Source organism: Anser cygnoides, chromosome 5, assembly GCF_040182565.1.
Source record: "Anser cygnoides isolate HZ-2024a breed goose chromosome 5, Taihu_goose_T2T_genome, whole genome shotgun sequence".
NCBI classification, from domain to species: Eukaryota; Metazoa; Chordata; class Aves; order Anseriformes; family Anatidae; genus Anser; species Anser cygnoides.
In genome coordinates, this window is record NC_089877.1 from 29055256 (window position 1) to 29072164 (window position 16909).

At 40.1% G+C, this 16909-nt stretch overlaps 1 protein-coding gene across 14 annotated transcripts in view; it reads left to right on the top strand.

The window, feature by feature from the left end:
• Positions 1–16909, top strand: part of RAD51B (RAD51 paralog B) — a 422492-nt gene that overhangs the window by 190363 nt on the left and 215220 nt on the right. Inside the window, exons 9-10 of one of the 14 annotated variants that reach the window (XM_048064998.2) lie at positions 5688–5817; positions 6726–6861. The exons of the other annotated variants lie outside the window; for them this stretch is intronic. Of the exons in view, the coding sequence (XP_047920955.1) occupies positions 5688–5815 (128 nt within the window). The 3' untranslated portion in view covers positions 5816–5817; positions 6726–6861. Of the gene's footprint in view, positions 1–5687; positions 5818–6725; positions 6862–16909 lie in introns of those variants that run through there. 14 annotated transcript variants of the gene reach the window in all.

Genomic DNA, 16909 nt, shown 5'->3' on the forward strand with positions numbered 1-16909 from the left:
TAGAAATATTTAGCAGTGTGCAAGTCCGTGATGACCCAGTGGGGCTGACTGGCAGCCTGGAGCTAGCAGGGACTGAGCTGGCAGTCTGGAAGGTGATCTTCAGAGGAAAAAAAAAAAGGGATTCATCTTTAACACAGTGAAGTATCGAGCTTCTGATGGGCAAATGAGAGGATAACCATATCAGTGAGATAGAAACAGTGTTTCTGGAAATGACTGTGTAGGCCGGTCTGTCCCAATGGGCTGCAGTGTAACTACACTGTAAACCAGTAGCGTAAAGAAGTGACAGCACCTGAGGGTAGTTATGTTCTCTGAAGACAGTAGGTCCCCAGCTTGTTAAGGTTTAGAACTGCAGGACTAGATGAAAAACTTCCAGTTGAAGAACATGGCCCAAATGCACAAACATGTTTCATAGCAGATAAACCCTGTTTTACAGCTATAAATAAATGTGTTGTGAGACAATTCGCAAATTGACGTATTCCTGAGAGTTTTCATTTGGGAGTTGTGTTTGGTTACTTGAAAGTAGACCTTTAAGTTGATTTCTGGATGGAGACTTTAAAAGACGTTGGAGGTGTGTAATAGAAATGGATATAATCTCCTGTATTATGTCATGTCACGTTAGGACATGGAACATTTTATACATGGAACCAGCACTAAAGGCAGCAGAAATGAATCTTGAATCCTCCTTGCCAGCTGAAGTAGTCAGGATCTCACTTGGCAGTCTGTGGCTCATATAATGACTTTTGGAAAGACTATTTACAGAAGTGGAACCTTTTAAAATGAAGAACTGAAGTCATTAAATCAAAGGATGGCAAGCATAAACCACAGGAGAGACCTTCTGGATTTATCTTTCCTTTGGGTGACCAAATTTCATGCGTTTTAGATTAATGAGATGGAGCCTAAGGGAAGGTACAAAAGAGAGGAGGAAATTTTTGAAGTTGCTTCACCTGGTTCCCTTTTGAGAAAGCACATCTCAATTTCTTATGGTCTCTGCACAACTGTTTATACGATGACTTGTGTAAGAACAGCTTCCTTTAAAATGTTCTGTTCTGTGAATGGAGATGTCTGTGGGGCGGGGAGCAGGAAATTCTTATCATTGAACATTATTGAATTGTGTTTCTTTGTTCAATAAGTGCCTTACAATAAAAGACAGATTAAGTTTATTCATCAGGAGGAAGTGAACGATCACAGATGAGAAGAGGCGAAGGGATCCTTTTCTGTCATTTCAAGAGGAGCAGGATACAGCACTTCTTTCATGACATGTCCAAACTACTGTGCTTGGAAGTGGGGTTCAGATTAAAAGTAATCTTTTTCTGTGATTCTTATGCCTTCAGAAGGAAGATGTTATCAGCTTTGCAAATGGCATGTTCTTGCTGCATCTGGCAAGAGGGCAGGAAAGTCAGTAAACCGTGGCTGTCACTTGTGTCTTACTCTAAATTAGTGCCTCATTTTGATTTGGTTTCCTGCTCTCTGTCAAAACTCTCTTGTGTAACTTCAGTTCCTCTCAAAATAACTGTCTCTCCTGAGTATCTTGTGGTGAAGCGGTGGTTTCAACTTCCCTTTGGCTGAGTTCCAGCATAAGGGATAATGGATCTTTATTTTCTCTTTGGTTGCTGCTCTCCCTGCTCATCTTTATCATCTTTTATTACTGAAATTGCAGAAAGTGGATTTCTTTTCCAGTGCGTGCAATGGTCTCCTGCAGTTGTTTCATGTCAGGGAGGATGCTTTCAAATGTTCAGTTACTAGCATGGCAGTGCTACAGACTGCAGACAGTGTAAGTGCTGGCTAGTCCTATTACTTGTTTCATCATTGTTTATTTTTGATGGGGCTGTAAACAATTCCGTATAGACAGACATCATCATTCTTGTCCTGGGAGGTTTTGCTACAGTCAGGCAGGTGAAGTTGCAGAGGGCAAAGCTGCGCACCATGCAGAATACTGCATGTATATACTGTCAGAGAGAATCTATATAGAGAACAGGAGAAGAAGGACTTTCAAAGGGACATGGGAGAGATGAGGAAGGCTGTGACATAAGTTAGAAGATGGGAGAAGGTCGTGTATACAGAGTATGATTAGCTATCAGATGAACAGATGAAACTAGCAGTCGTGCTACGCTGGGAATCAAGAAAAAGTTGGATCGATAGAAAGTTGCAAAGTTCTCTAGATTCTGAAAGATGGTGTGAAGGAGCTTACACTGGATTTAGCAGCGGAGAGAAAACTGCTGAATTCAAAGGGGAGGGAGTGAGTGATGAGCATGAAGTTTATTCCACCAGAGAAATGTTACGTGAGTGGGAAAGTACAAGGATACATTTGAGAGCTGAAAAGGATCGTGTTTTATGTTAAAGGCAAAAAAATTTTTTTTTCTTTCCACCTCACCTTCACATGGAGAATGAACCTTCAGCCAAAGTTCTGGATCCAAGCAGCCTTGGTGCTAGAGAAATCAGCGATGATAGTATTTTAATGTTTTGACCCTTCTTAGGGTGTTTTCTGCTAATTCGAAAGCTTCCTTACCAATTCTTTGCTAGATGATACTCCTGCAGATAAATGTGTGATTTTCAGTTGACAAATCTGGACTCATCAGACATTTGTTAAGGCCAAAATGTTGTGAGTGGATGAATCTGCCTGAGTGAACTGTCAGATTCAGCAGCTAAAGCCCCAGCAATCCTTTATGTTGATACAGGTTCAGAAAACATCTGCCAGGAAATTTCATATATTAGATGCTGTTTTTCAAATAGAGGAGCATCTCCATGTAGTAGCCAACTTCTGGTATGCCCTCAGCTCTTGATGTTTTATCCTAAAACATCCCAACATCCCACAAAAAGGACAACATAAAGTGAAGGACTGCATATCTAAATGGCAGCTTGACAAAGGTGAGAGATTTCAGGGTTTCTCCAGAACTCATGCTTAGTATAGTAGTTTCTCTAAATATGGATTTTTCATGTGTGTCCTGGACTGTTGGGGAAGGAAAAGGGGGAGAAAAAAAAGTTGGGGGTGGGGGGGAGAGTTATTTAGTAAAATTAAAGCAAAACTCCCAGCTAACATTTGATTTGTAAAGCTCTTTTACTTAGCTGTTGTAGCTGTTCTAAAAAACTTTTAAATCCCATTTCCGTCGTTGCCTAAATTAAGCTCCTTCAAAAGACAGGAGTATCAAGTTCTAATGCCACAGTTTCCTTTCAGAAAACGTTCTCAGAGTGATGAATGTCTGAAACAGCTGGAGCTTTCACATTCCACGTTTCATGCGTAAACACGCAGATGTTTCAGGATATACTAGAAGATGTGTGTATGTGTGTGTGTATGCATGTACATGGATTTATTGATGACTACATACTCACAAGTCTTTCACAACTGATATGTCTAGGCAAAGCAGAGGAATGGCCATTCCCTTTATGTTTTTCTAGGGAGATGTTTTGTTTATCAGATCTTTTTTCCCCTACTAGTGAAGTACTCTACTTTGGGAAATCACAGACTGGTCTTTGGTCAAGCATTCACTAAAGAAATTTAAAAAAAAAAAAGCCAGTCTTTAAAGCAAGAAGCTGGTATCAGTGGCTTTTTAGGTCTGTTTAATTAGGGCAGGATTTGAAGATGGAGGCACTAGACATAGTTATGACAGAATTTCGGATACGTGAGTATTGGCAACATGGAAATTTTGATCAATTGTTCACATGTTCTTTAGCCTAACACCTCGGCCTGTTCACATCTTGCCTGTAGTAACAAAAGTATAGCAACTTTTAGAGTTGGAGACATAACACTCAATGCATAATACACAAAAATTTGACTAAACCTTTTTTGTACATGCAGACTGTTGTTTTGTTGGATTATAAATACTTACAATGGCAGTCCTTCTGCCACTTTACCCTGTGTAATATTTGCATAGATATATTAGCTTGCACAAACATCACCCATTTTCTTCCTGATTTCAGTATTTTCATCTCTTTTCTGTCCACTTTTTTTTAATCCTTAAATCTGTTAATTACAGAGAATATATAAATACATATATATATTATATACATATATAAATACATATATATATTATATAAATACATAAATATCTTTAAACACAATGGTCTGAAACCATAGACCCCAGATGATGGGGAACATTTTTGTTCCTTGCTCGTATAACAGATGCAACATGTCCAGTTTCCAAACGCACCATATCATCTTCAAATAGATAATTTATCTATTCTCTTAGGGTGCTGTTTCAGCATTGAATGTTAGCAATGTTTAAAAACAGCTTCTTTGCTGAAAAGACAAACCAACAAAAGTGACTAACCTTTAGGCAGCTAAACTTCAGTTTTGAAATAAGTCAATATCGTATTGTGCAAAATTGCTGGAAGTTTTCTGTCTAACTTAGATATGGTATTGGGTTTTTATGAGAGGTGATGAGGTCAAACCTCCAAATAATAATGTTTGCTATATAATGTCCTCATAGGTATATTTGTCGGAGCACCAAGAAGTCAGAGGGTAAAAATATCGGAGTTCGTAAATATGGGCTTTGTGAGCACAGGCAGTGGATTTCTCTCTGCAGAACTTCTCTCTGACTCTGCTTGGCATCTCATCAAATACAAAATCAGCCCTATATTACGTTAATCCTGAGAAATAAAAGAGCAAAGTTTCCATTATACTGGAGTTGTTATATATTATATTTTTTTCTTTTTTTTCCTTTCAGTTTAAGAATTTCAAATTAGCTAATAAAATAGTCCGAATTCTTCTGAGAACTTAAAGGATAATTTAAAATGCTGACAGTCAGATGCTGGTAATGACTCTGGTGCTGCTTGCAATTAACCCATAATGATTGTAGATTCTGTACCCAAGCCAGGGTTGTTGTATGAGGGGAAAAATGAGACAAAGCCCATTAAGGTCTCAAAAAGTTAAAAAGTGACTTCTGAAATATACGTGGTCTTCTGAGCACAGAGGGCAGAAAAGTCAGCAGAAAAGAATATATATATTGTGAACTGGAAAGAAATCGGTGCCTTTGAAATCATATCCCTTGCTTTGCCCTAACTCTGGCTGCAGCTTTTAGCTTCCACCACATGTTTACATTGGAATCTCTCTTTGTGCATATAGAGTTTGTTCTCTTATGAAATTATGTCTCAGGGGAAGGATAATTTAAAGCCATTTCCATTTGTTATGTCTGCACCAAACTAGGCTGTTAGGGGCTGTTAATGCTGGATAAACTCAAAGCCTACAACTACCTTCATCTGTGGATTATAGAATCTGTCCAACAAATTGCATGCTGATATTACCAGCGTAAGGAGCTATGTGTGGGCCGTTTCCAATTGTAGCCAGTGCTGGGGTCATTTTATATTGTGGCCAACATCAGGGTTGTGCTGCTAATCACAGATGTGCATCTGACTTCGCTTTAGGAAGACTGAATTTATAAAGGTTAAGTCTGATAGTAGTCAATGTAATTTTAGGTTTCTTAGGTTAGGAGCCCTTGCTGGACAGCCTTTGAGAAAACTTGGACTGCATTTTCTGTAATTCAAGACCTAGGGTAATCTTATTTTGTCTAAAAAAAAAAAAGCTAATTATAAGTTCAAGCACAGCAGTAAGCCAGGGACAAGTTGTAAGCTGTGCTTCAAGAGTAGCCACAGACAGCACTGGAAGTTGGAGGCACATTGCTAAACTGAAGTTTTTCTGTCTATGCTTTGGCGTAAGAATGATCATGTAACAGTGTAACATTCGCTTATTTTAGCTATGAATTACCATTCCGTCATTGCTTCGGACAACAGCTTAATGAATGGTATGGCTAGGAGCCAAGAATCAACCTATTCATCTGTACCTGCTCCTCATTCACTCTCTGACCAAGGGCTTCTATTGTAGTGGTAAGCCTGATTGACCACATTTATGCCGGGATCCAAGACCCAGGGGCCAGTGGTACCCTGTTTGAAAAACATGCATTCCTGTCTGTGAGTGTGTAGTCTTAGCCAGTTGTAGCATTATTCTTATCAAGACTGGTAAGTTCAGATACCAGTTATCTGCTGTTTATAATCACAGGATCCATTCAAGAGATTTATATATTTGTTGCAGATGAATGCTTTTATAAGTGGAAGCTTTTCTCAATCTCTTATCTAAAATATTGGGCTGCAGACATCACAAAAGCTTGTTTTCTGGAGAAAATCTGCTGCATTTTGTTTTGCTTTCTTTGACTGAGAGATGGAAAAACAAATCACTCCTTTGGTATGTCCCAGATGACTCCAATTGTGCAGATGCGTAAAGGTGAAAAAGAACAGAACAAAGTTATAATTCACAGAGTATAAAATCTGTCTTGCTTAAAATTTCCCCGTTGCACTCATACCCTTATTTTCTTATGGCAATAGTTTTGCATCACTGGAATTCTGACTTCCTAAAATGTCTTGGAAGTTTTAACTCATTCTGAATAACCAGGACTAGAAGGAATGAAATAGCCTTAACAGTGATGATTATTATTTATGAAAGTTTCAGAAGCTTGCATTGTTTTTAAGGTGCTGTGATTCTCACTTACTGAGATAGAAGTCAAAAGTAGTTTGACCCATTCACAGGGATTACCTTCAGTGCCTGTGAGTAAAGCGTGTTGTTTTTATCATTCCAGAAGTATCCTGTATGTGGAATACAGTAGGGGGAAAGAAGGAAGCATTAGTTTTATGTACACAAGTTTTCCCCGGGGTGGTGGTGGAAATTGTACCTACCAATTTCCAATCAGTGCCAAGCCAGTGACAACCACTGATACTGAAGAACTGATTTTTTCTGCCAGGTACAGCTGTTGATTCTTTACTAAATGCTATTCATGATGGGTGTCTGATATGTTGGTTGCTGCGGAGTGCTCCTTCACCTCAGCCAAGTCTGTCCTAACGTTCACATGAAAGTCCACAAGCAAAATGGGGATCTGCTCCGGTGGCTCCAGTGGGGCAGCTGCAGTGAGCACGAGTATGAAGAAGACCAGGAAGCATAAATTCAGGTACTGCTCTAGCTGTCAGCCACAAGCATTTGATGAGATAAAGGAGTGGGTGAAGTCACGTATGTCTCCATCAAAATAAGGAGAAAACTAGTTGGGAACGGTGATTGTGAGTCACGGTTTCCTCAGCTGCTCACAGGGAACAACTACAATGCACTGTGCAGATACAATCTAGGCCTTCATGTCCTGAGGTGGATGCTTTTGGTTAAAATACCAATAAATTTGCCTACGAGCTGTACTTCATTCTTTGTTTTAATCCTTCCAATTTTGAGCGTATCCTTTGAATAATACCCAGAGAAGGGCTGACTTGTTGGTTATTTCAGTTCTGCATTGTGTTTGCTTTTCCTGTTTCTCGGTGTTAGATTAACAACATTTTCAGCAAAATTCTTGATGAATTTGTGTCTTAGACATTGTTGTGAAAGGAAAAATATAGATCTAATAGGAAACTATTTGCTTCTGTGTTGTTTTTTTGGGGGTTATTTCTTTTTGTCAAATTTCTGTTGATTAATTTTCTATACCTTTATAATCACAGCATGATTAAGTTTACCTCATTGTCTGAATTTCTGCTTTTTTATTTTTAAGGTGAAGGCAGTTTTGACAGTAAAGTTCAGTGTTGCATCCACTAGGGCCCAGTCAGGAGGAATTGTCCTGAGTTCCTTGGTAGTGCATCAGTAACAACTGCAACCTTCGCATCGACAGGAATGGGGTTCTTCTAATTGTTTGGAAATTATATCTTAAACTTTTGTTCGATTATATGAAATACAAAAAAAAAAAAAGCAGCTGTGATATTTTGCTATAAAAGAAATTTCAATAACTTGGGGAAGGCAGGGATTAAAAATTCCATAGAAATTTTACATACTGTTCAGAGGGGGAAGAATATTTAGCCCACTTGCCTTAATCATTACTGGTCACTTGTGAGTTTTGAAAACTATTACATATTCAACTCTTGAAAGTGTGTGTTTTTAGGAATCATAACATAAACAGTGCTCTGCTCTTCCATTCTTTTCATTAGAGTCATTGTTTTCATTTGCTGTTTTTTTAATCACTCCAGCACAAATAGCGTGGTGTGTCTGTATAAACTCTCATACTTAGTGTTTGGCATTCCTCTGGATAATAAACTGCATTTGCCGAGGAAGGCTAACCTAGATTGTGAAACTCAGCGGCTGTTTTTTGTATAAGGATGCCGGGCAGAATTTTGAACTCGTATTCAAGGTAAAAGACTCACGAAGTTAATTAAGAGGGGATTAATCTTCCTTCATACTCGCTGGATAAAGATCACAGACTTCAGGTTTTGAGGAGAGAGAATGAAAAAGATCTTTGCTGCCAGTGGCCATGAGGCTGAAATGCTTTTATTCCCTAGAGAGGCAGAACTCATCTGCTGCTTCCCCTCATTTAAACTCATGACACTTCAGTTTCCTGTTTAGTTTGTATCTAAGTGGATTTTCTTTAAGATTGCAGATAGTTGTTTGTGTATTCTTTGCTAAGGATTATTATTTTTTCCTTTAGCTGCTGGCTTGGGAATTGCCTGAACAGTGTTGCTTTATTGAAAAGGATTACGTGCTACCTTAGATAGGAGTCCCAGAGGAAGCGGATCCCATATAAAACCAAAACAGTGTTTCCAGGTTGCTGCTCGCTGGGTCTTTTAGCAGTGATCTACTTGTAGTAACCTGGTAGGAAAACAAGTTTTTAGTGATTCTGAATGTCCACAGCACCACTTGCAATGACCAAACAGGGGAGGTCTGCATTCCCTTTGGTGGACAGTCACAGTGAGTCTTGGGGTCTGGCACCCAGCTGGTCATGGTGATGCAGTGGTTTCTTTTGTTGGCTGGATTCATGTCCTCCCTCAGTCTTTAGACCAGTTTAGGTGAGTGCTTACATCCCCTTTGTGGCCTTGATCAGCTTTTTTTCTTTTTTTTTTCAGTGAAGCATCTGTAAGGCTAATTTTTTTATTTTTATTTTTTTCTGAAGTCCGAGTCTGCAAATTTGCCCTGGACTTGCTGGTGGAACCAGGAAGACACTGTAAACAAAACTGGCTTGGCCTGGCCACAGAAAAGAGATTGTGCTCCCTTCTATCCATGTTAAAGCCTCCCATGCCTGCTGCTGGGCCACTTCTAGTGGATTCTTCTGGGGTCTTAGCTCTTCTAAGCTCTGTGCTTCTTTTCTACAAGAGGAAAACACGTACTGGTAGAAGCCAGCTTTCCTAGCTCATGCAGCCATTTCTTGTGGAAGCGCTGTGGACTGGAATGTCAAAGATTGCCAAGTATGTTGTAAATGTTTCTTTCCAAAAAGTTGCAAAAGCATGGCTCAGAGTTCACTATTTCAAAATAAAGCAGGTAAGTCTATTGCCATTGCTGGGCTATCATCAGGAGGAGGAGGAAATAGGCAGTTGCTTCTCAGTGAGACACTCTGTTTTGCCTTATAAAGTCTAGAGCTTTCATGCTCCTCCTTTGCCAGCTGATCCAGGTACCGGTGCAAGAACACAGAAATCTTGACCTGTATTCTTTTCAGTTTGACCCCTCACGAGGCACACCATTGATATTCCAGTGTTTAATTTGCCTCTAGAGAAATGAGCAACTACCTTGTTCTTGTGACAAGTGAACATTTGCATGTAGTATTGTACCTTACGCACCTTGTAATTGTCAGCAACAGCCCCAGGCAGGCCAGCAGTGTGGAAAAGGCCTCTACAGAGCTAACGTAAAATAAGGAGAGAAGCTCTCACAATCTATTTGACCTCTAAGCCAATGCAGTCACACGAGTGTTCATACTGCAAAATGCTCCTCCATTCATAGGTATGATAGGAAAAAAGTGACATCCTCTCTTGGATTGCCTAATTTGCTTTCACAGTAGTTTTGAACTAACATTTAATTTTGTTTCTGCATGCGCACTGTGGAAAAAAAAAAAAAAGGAAGAGGACATACAAGAGGCAGAAAGAACAGGATTTGGAGAGAGAAGATGAAAGAAAACTAATGCAGGCCCTTCTGAGAGTTTGAAGTTTGCTACTGAGACTTGAGATGGAGAGAGCTACAGACTGTAAACCTGGTTTCTAAAAAACCATGCCTCTCTAATCCCCTGCATCCGCTGAGGGCCTCTTAGTATTGTTGTAAAAGGTCTGTTTTGCAGAGTGATTTGATTCCCATAGCCATGGGCAAAGGCACCCAAGCAGCTCTTGTTTGATTAAAACGCTGAATTGTTTGTTGGTGTCCGTAAACACAAACAGCTGCTTTCTGAAACCACATAAAAATGAGAGCCAGATTGGTTCTTCTGCTGCAGTATGAGGTTTTAAACAACTCACTCGCTAGCTAGGAGAATATTTTCTTTTGGAAAATTGTTGAGATGCATGTTAATAAATTCAGGCTAAGAAGTGTGTGTACTCAGCTTGCCTTCGCTCTGCCCTGGCTGGCTTTGATGCAGGCTGTTTCTCCAGTGTTAGAGCAGCACAAAAGTGACTCAGCTTGCTTCAGGTAGTAGTTTTTACAGAGACTTGAAAATGTGACCAAAATGAAGAATAGTACAGAATCAGTCATCAGTCAACATTATCTATTTCTGTTTGGCAACACCCTTTTCTGTTTTTTTGTATTTGTCCAGAAGAGAGAGAAGGCGTGGTACTGGAGACCTACTGCAGGCCTTACTGCTCTGAAGTAATGACTGCTTTTGTTGAGTTTATGACTGTACTTTCCTATCCACAGAGTACACAAGCAGGTATACCCTGAGTAAACTCAGAGCAGGTATAACTGTATAACTGAGTAAACTCAGTGTATAACAGTATAAACTCAGAGCAGGTATAACTGTGCTCAGGGATGTGGTCTCCTGGGTTTTGATGCTTATGTTTAATGTATTTCATTTTTCTTTGCAGCTAGCTAATCTGAAGGTTATGGGCTGCCTCTCCCATGCTGCTGCACAGCCAGGGTCCTTAGCAGATGTTTTCACATCATTTTAATTAACTTTATCTATGTGTAGTTGACTATTGAAAGGACCATCAACAGGATGAATAGAATACATTAGACAATCCCCTACCTGAGATTACTAAAACCAAAAGGTTGTGAATAATCTTGTTTAATACTTTCTGTTCACGTGATTTTTCAGCTCACTCTGGGTGGACAGCATATACCAGTTGTGTAATTATTGTTTGCCAGGAACAGGAAAGGTGAAAAGCAGTATGTAAAGCCAAGCTATATTACAGTAGTTTGATTTCCCATTTCTTAGACACTAGCTCAGATCTTTTTAACTGTGATTGGATTCCCAACCTTTCAGATACAGTCCATGTATGTAGTGACATGCATTTTATTATCTGGAGATACTGCTTACATATGCACACAAGGCTTTTCCAAAGTATTCTGAAATTACAGGACTAGGCATCTGGAGACCTGGCTTCTGTACATGGCTTTGCCATAAACTTCCTGAAGGACTTAAGCAAAGTTGGAAAGTTTTTTACACAATTACATTGAGCAGTACATAATCCTGTTCTGGGGAATAACAAAATCAGTACAGATCTGTGCTTCATTGTGGATTCTCTTCTCCCCTGACGGACTGTGAGAGTTAGGATTAATGAGGGCTTCCAGCTTTTTACCTTCTTTTCCACTTGACTTTGTGTCCTGGGCAACATTTTTATTTTTTTACTTTTAATCCAAGTTTTCTTCACTTGAATGTGCTTAGCTTTTAGACCAGCTATAAGGGAAGTGCTTCTCTCCCCATCTCCATTTTACTTTGCAGTGTAACCTACAGGTTATAACCACCCCAAAGCTGTCTTTCTGCTGAATCCCCTTTTATGTGCACTGGGGATAATGCAGCTTTTCTAGAGAGACCACAAGACTTGATTCATTGATGTTGTAACAACTGTCAAAATCTTGTGACAGAAGCGGAAAATTTTGTTGACTTTGGAAAGAGAGGTGGCTATAGCCGTAGTCTGGGTTCCAGCTGTAGGGGCATTTCTATTAACTAAAAAGGGATTCAGAATCTTATCCTGAGATGTTTTGATGAACTTAAAATAATTGAGAACAGTTTTTGTTTAGCTCTGGGTATTTCCTGAATGTGTTTGCAAGTCAGACTCTGTAGTGCTGGGCTTAAAAGCCTGGCTCCAGCTTGAGTTTTATTAAAACAAACAGAATTTATCATGGAGAGGTATACAAAATTTTGAAAATTTTCGAGTAACAATTAGCGGTGCTGTTGATAGCACACTTACATACTTTTTAATTGAAAATATAATCTATTATAGAGTTTTCTAAAGAAAAAAAAAACTTACTCTGCATTACCACCATGCGCTACCAAAGTGTCTCAGCATCTCCTGAATATTTACAGTACAAAAATAATGACAGCAATCATACTATCTATCTTCTTTACAGACTGAAAAGGAAATTAGTTCAAAGGTTGAATACTGCATGAACTTTCTGATGTCATACTTAGAGGTTTTGAAGAAATTCAGGGAAAACTACACTCCTGTTGTCTGTAACTTTGAACAGAGTTATACCCATGCTGTTGTCTTGTGGTCCAGGAGAGTTCTCTTCCTGGTGCAGACAGGAGCATCCTCTTTTGCCCTGACAGCCTGACTGCTCTGTCACAGCGGTGGCTGACTGTGGGCACTGCCAAGAGGTGGGTTACTCACATAGTGTTGACTGATCTACAAATATCAAGGCAGAAATCTTGAACGAGATCCTGAGAGGAAAACACTTTTTTTTTTTTTATCAGTAAGTTGAGGGATTTATATTCCTCAACCGATGTACTTACAAAAATGCTAGACTTCATTCCTTGGTAGAATAAGTAATTTAGCCTGGCGGTCACAAATGTCAGACTTGTTCTCCAGAGCAGTGTTGATTATAATGGGGGACATTATCTCTTCTGTTTTAGGTAAAGAAGGTTGAATAAAGATTGATCAAATGGTGGCAAGAAAAGTTATGTAGAGCAAGTAAAAAAGACAAGACCAGAAAGAATAAATGAGGGTGTTTTGTATTCACATCTGCTTGAGTACTGTTTAACTCACCTTTGCTCCTCTGAGCATCCCTCATAACCAGAAGCTCAACGGTGTGGGATAAGCCTCAGCTATAGCTACTTTTTCCTTTGTGTGCCACACATATCCTTCTTTCACTCTCTTTTCCTCCATGTTTCATTTAATTCTTGTTGCTTTCTCTGTTGTTTGATTCCTGCCTACCCTTCTCACAAGCAAAGCAGGATTCTTTAGTACCTGTATGAAGAGGCACAAATCAAAAGCAGGAGGTCTGGAGCACACCTTCAACCATAAAGCTCGAGGAACCAGCCAGGTGGGAAAACCCTTTGTGCTGCTGGAGAAGGACACCTTGCTCTCTCAGATCAGATTCCAATTTTGCTGCTGCCCGGGCTGCTGCAGCAAGGTTTGGAGGCCTGAGAAACACCCCCGTGCTGCGCGCAGGGATGGCACAGTGGGGATAGCATTGGAAGATGGGACAGCGAGGACGCTGGCCCTCCCACAACACTGCCTCCCTTCCCCCTTCCTTTTCTTTCCCACTTGCACACAGTGCTGTGGCTCGGAGGTCATTTGTTTCCCACAGCTTCACAGAACACTGTAGCAGAAAGGGGGACAATGGTCCCTTACAAGGGGCGATGTGAGGCTGTCTTTCATCTCTAATAAGCCCCTTCACTTGCACTGGGAAGCCTGTTGTGCGTGTGTGTGCATGCACGGTTCCAGTGTGAAACACTCCGCAGCTTCAATAGATGTAAAGCATCTAGGCTCTTTTGTTTTGGTTTTGAAATGGGCAACTCTTGGCATGTTGCAGCCTGAGGTGGGTTTTCTGTTCAGCACAAGTACGTCGGGAGACATCATTTTTCCTTTTCACATAACTATTAAAATTGAGAGCCCATCTGGTCAGCATCAGTCAGCAGAAAGACTTAACTCAGAAAGCAAGGAGAGGAGGGAATCTGTAGCTCGCCTCTGCCAAGTACAGGCTCTCTTGTGCTTGGGATTGCTTGCTAACTGAGCGTGGCAGGAGGCTGGCAAGTTGGTGAATCGACTCTCCTGGCAGTTGCCTGAAACCCACTGGCGGATAGCAACTATTTGTGGAATCCACGGGAAATGAGACTAAAGAAGGTGTCATCTACCCAGTCTGAAAACAAGATGGAAATAAAATTCTGTAGCTGCTGTCTTGAGCCTGCAATCAAATCGCTGGAGCTTTTGATGGTGATGGGGAAAGCGTTGTTTAAAAGACAAGAAGTCAGGATTCCACCTGAAGTTACACCAATTTTCTGTGCTTGTTGACTGGGACACTTAATCCCGTTTAATATCACTTGAACACAAAGGTATAGATAGCTGTAGCATCCTTCTAACACCTTCTGACTCCATCATAGTTGTCTATTCACCCCTTCACCCCTTCAAATTCACCTTACTGCTTTATTGCGTGAGATAGAGGAACTAGACTTGTGGAAAGGTTTTTAATTAGAATAAGCATTCCTTCTGACAAGACAGGTCACTGTTGGCTTTTTTAGGTGAAGTGAGGAAGTAATCTGGAGGATCTCCTGTGATAACATTTGTCTCTATGGAGAGGTATTTAGCAGCTATGTACTAAAGCTTCCAATTGATCTCCACAGCCCTGTTAAACCATGAAAAGATCAGTCTCTGAGATTGAGCTGATAAAGCAGGACTACAAAAACCTCCACAGAGGATTTTAGAGAACATGATCAACACAGTGTAATAAAAGATTATCAGAAACTTATCAAAAGCTATTGTAGTTGATGGAGTACAGGAGCATTACATAAACAGGTAACTGTTCATTGCTGTATGAAGTTTCAAGGGGTCTTTAGCTGTTGTGCTTTTCAGCTGATATGCTAGCGTCTTCTTCCCCATAAGGAAAGCATTAAAATTGCTTAGAGCTGTCTATAAATTCTGCAGTCTTGCCTGTGAGAGCTTTGGACTTCTCTTTGAGCAATAAGAGAAAAAAAGAAACATGATGACATGTGGAGCAGTGCTTAGTTAATTTCTACAGTATTATTCTATCCCAATCCAATTTTCAAATGTATAAAATATGCTGTTTAAATTGTTCTATAAAGTCTGTCCTGTGGCTTCCTCGCATGCACACAGTGTGCTCGTTGCTTTGTGCTGTCCTGCCGACTTCTCGTGACGCCTTGCTAGCACTGACCTGTTTGCTGTTCCCTCTATCAGGCGGTTCAGCTTGACGCAGACACTCTCCACCCCGTTCCCCTTCCTGCTGCTGACCCCATTTTGGTCTTGGCTCCCCTCTCCAATTCTAACATTTTCCACACACTCTCTCTCCCCACCTCCCTTGCTGTTCCTTGCTGTTGGTGCCTCTATCCAGAAAATAACGTAAGTGGATGTTTATGCAAAGTACGCATTTCTAGGTACTAACCAGCTAATATATACACCATGGAGAACAGTGAGATGTTCACAATGCAAAGGTAAATGCTAATCAGAATACTTTACAAACTGGATTACAAAGGAGAAAAAAAAAGTTGTTTGTGAGGGGGGGTTGAGATACTTGGGACAGCAATTTAATCACAGAGCAGCGACTTTTTCTCTTTATGTATTGGGCTGGCGTCTACACACAAACAAAATCCTCTGCTTAGGGTGTTTTCCATCTTCTCCATGCAACAGTCCCCTTTACTCAGGACATGTTTATTCTAAGCAGGGTGTGTGATTCATCACCCTTGGGAGATGAGGGAAGGTTTGGTGCTGATCTCAGACAATTTTTCTTCCCTCCCCCAGCCCCACCTCCCAGCCTGATTGTATGAGGCAGTTTTGTACTAGGAAATTACATCACTGATAAAATCTTTTAAGGGGAACATCCACCTTGTTACAGCACACAAAATAATAGAGAATTTTTGCTGTTGGGTTAGTGGTGAAGTCAATTCATTAAAGGCTATTCCGTACAAGGCAGCAGGCACAGCAGACATTAGAAATGTGACTTTGGTGTGGAACATCGCTGAACCTAACAAAAAGTCCTGTGTGTGAATGGGAGACCTGCAGAAGAGAAGTGAAGGTACTACTACAGATGTCTGAAAACTCAGTCACACTTCAGATCCCTTGAGGTTACACTTTCTTTGCCTCTGGGAAATAGCTGCGTAAGAATCTAAATCATTTTTGAAAGAAAGTTAGCTCCTTACCTTGCAGAGAGAGTGGGATGTAGATCTCTACTGGGAAAATAAACACAAGCAACAGATTTTCTTACTGTAGTGGAGCTGGTGGGACTTAAAAGCCCCCACACATGTATATCTGATGTGACATTAGTCAATTAAATGAGGCATATGAAAAGAATGAATAGTCAAGTCGTTAACATTCCATATAGTCTGTTGTCCAGCACTGTCCAGTATGAAGGGGAAATGGTTATAGCTGAGTTGATAAATGTTTATTTTAGTGATATTTATTTCAATGGTTTCCTCAAATGGTGAACATGTGCATCCCTGAGCAACACATTCTTCCAAGCCAGTGTTGAAATTGTGCATGTCCTCCAAAATGAGCCACTGCTGCTAGCTATGCCAGCTTTAATATGGAAAGCAAAACTGAGACACCAGAACCTTTAAAAGTCATTTAAAAACTCATGCTATCAAAAGCAAAGCAGCATGTTAATTCCCTTAATACGGCAAAGCTCCCATACGGGTAATAATCTAGGCTATGTAATCTGTTTGCCAGAAGACCCAAAAGGTACGCTTAGAATTTGTGTTTCAGAATTCATTGCAAACTCAGTTAATCTAAGGGCTCCTTACAGTGTACTTAGAGCTGTTTCTGGTTTTATGGCTTTATTTAGTTGTGATTCTATTTGGATTAAACTCTGTTTTTCAAATGAACTTTGGTTTAGGTTTTCCACAATGTTTTTGCATCTGTAACTTCGAAAGATAAATCCAGAAACAGCAAAAAGGTAGTGCAAGTTCCTTGTAGTTATCCACTTAAAAACAAAACAGAGGAAAAAATACCCACAAGCTTCTGGCTGTTATAAAATACACTTAATAAACACACTATATTGTTGTAAATGTCTTGTCATAATCAAGATTTTACTGATTTCTAGGAT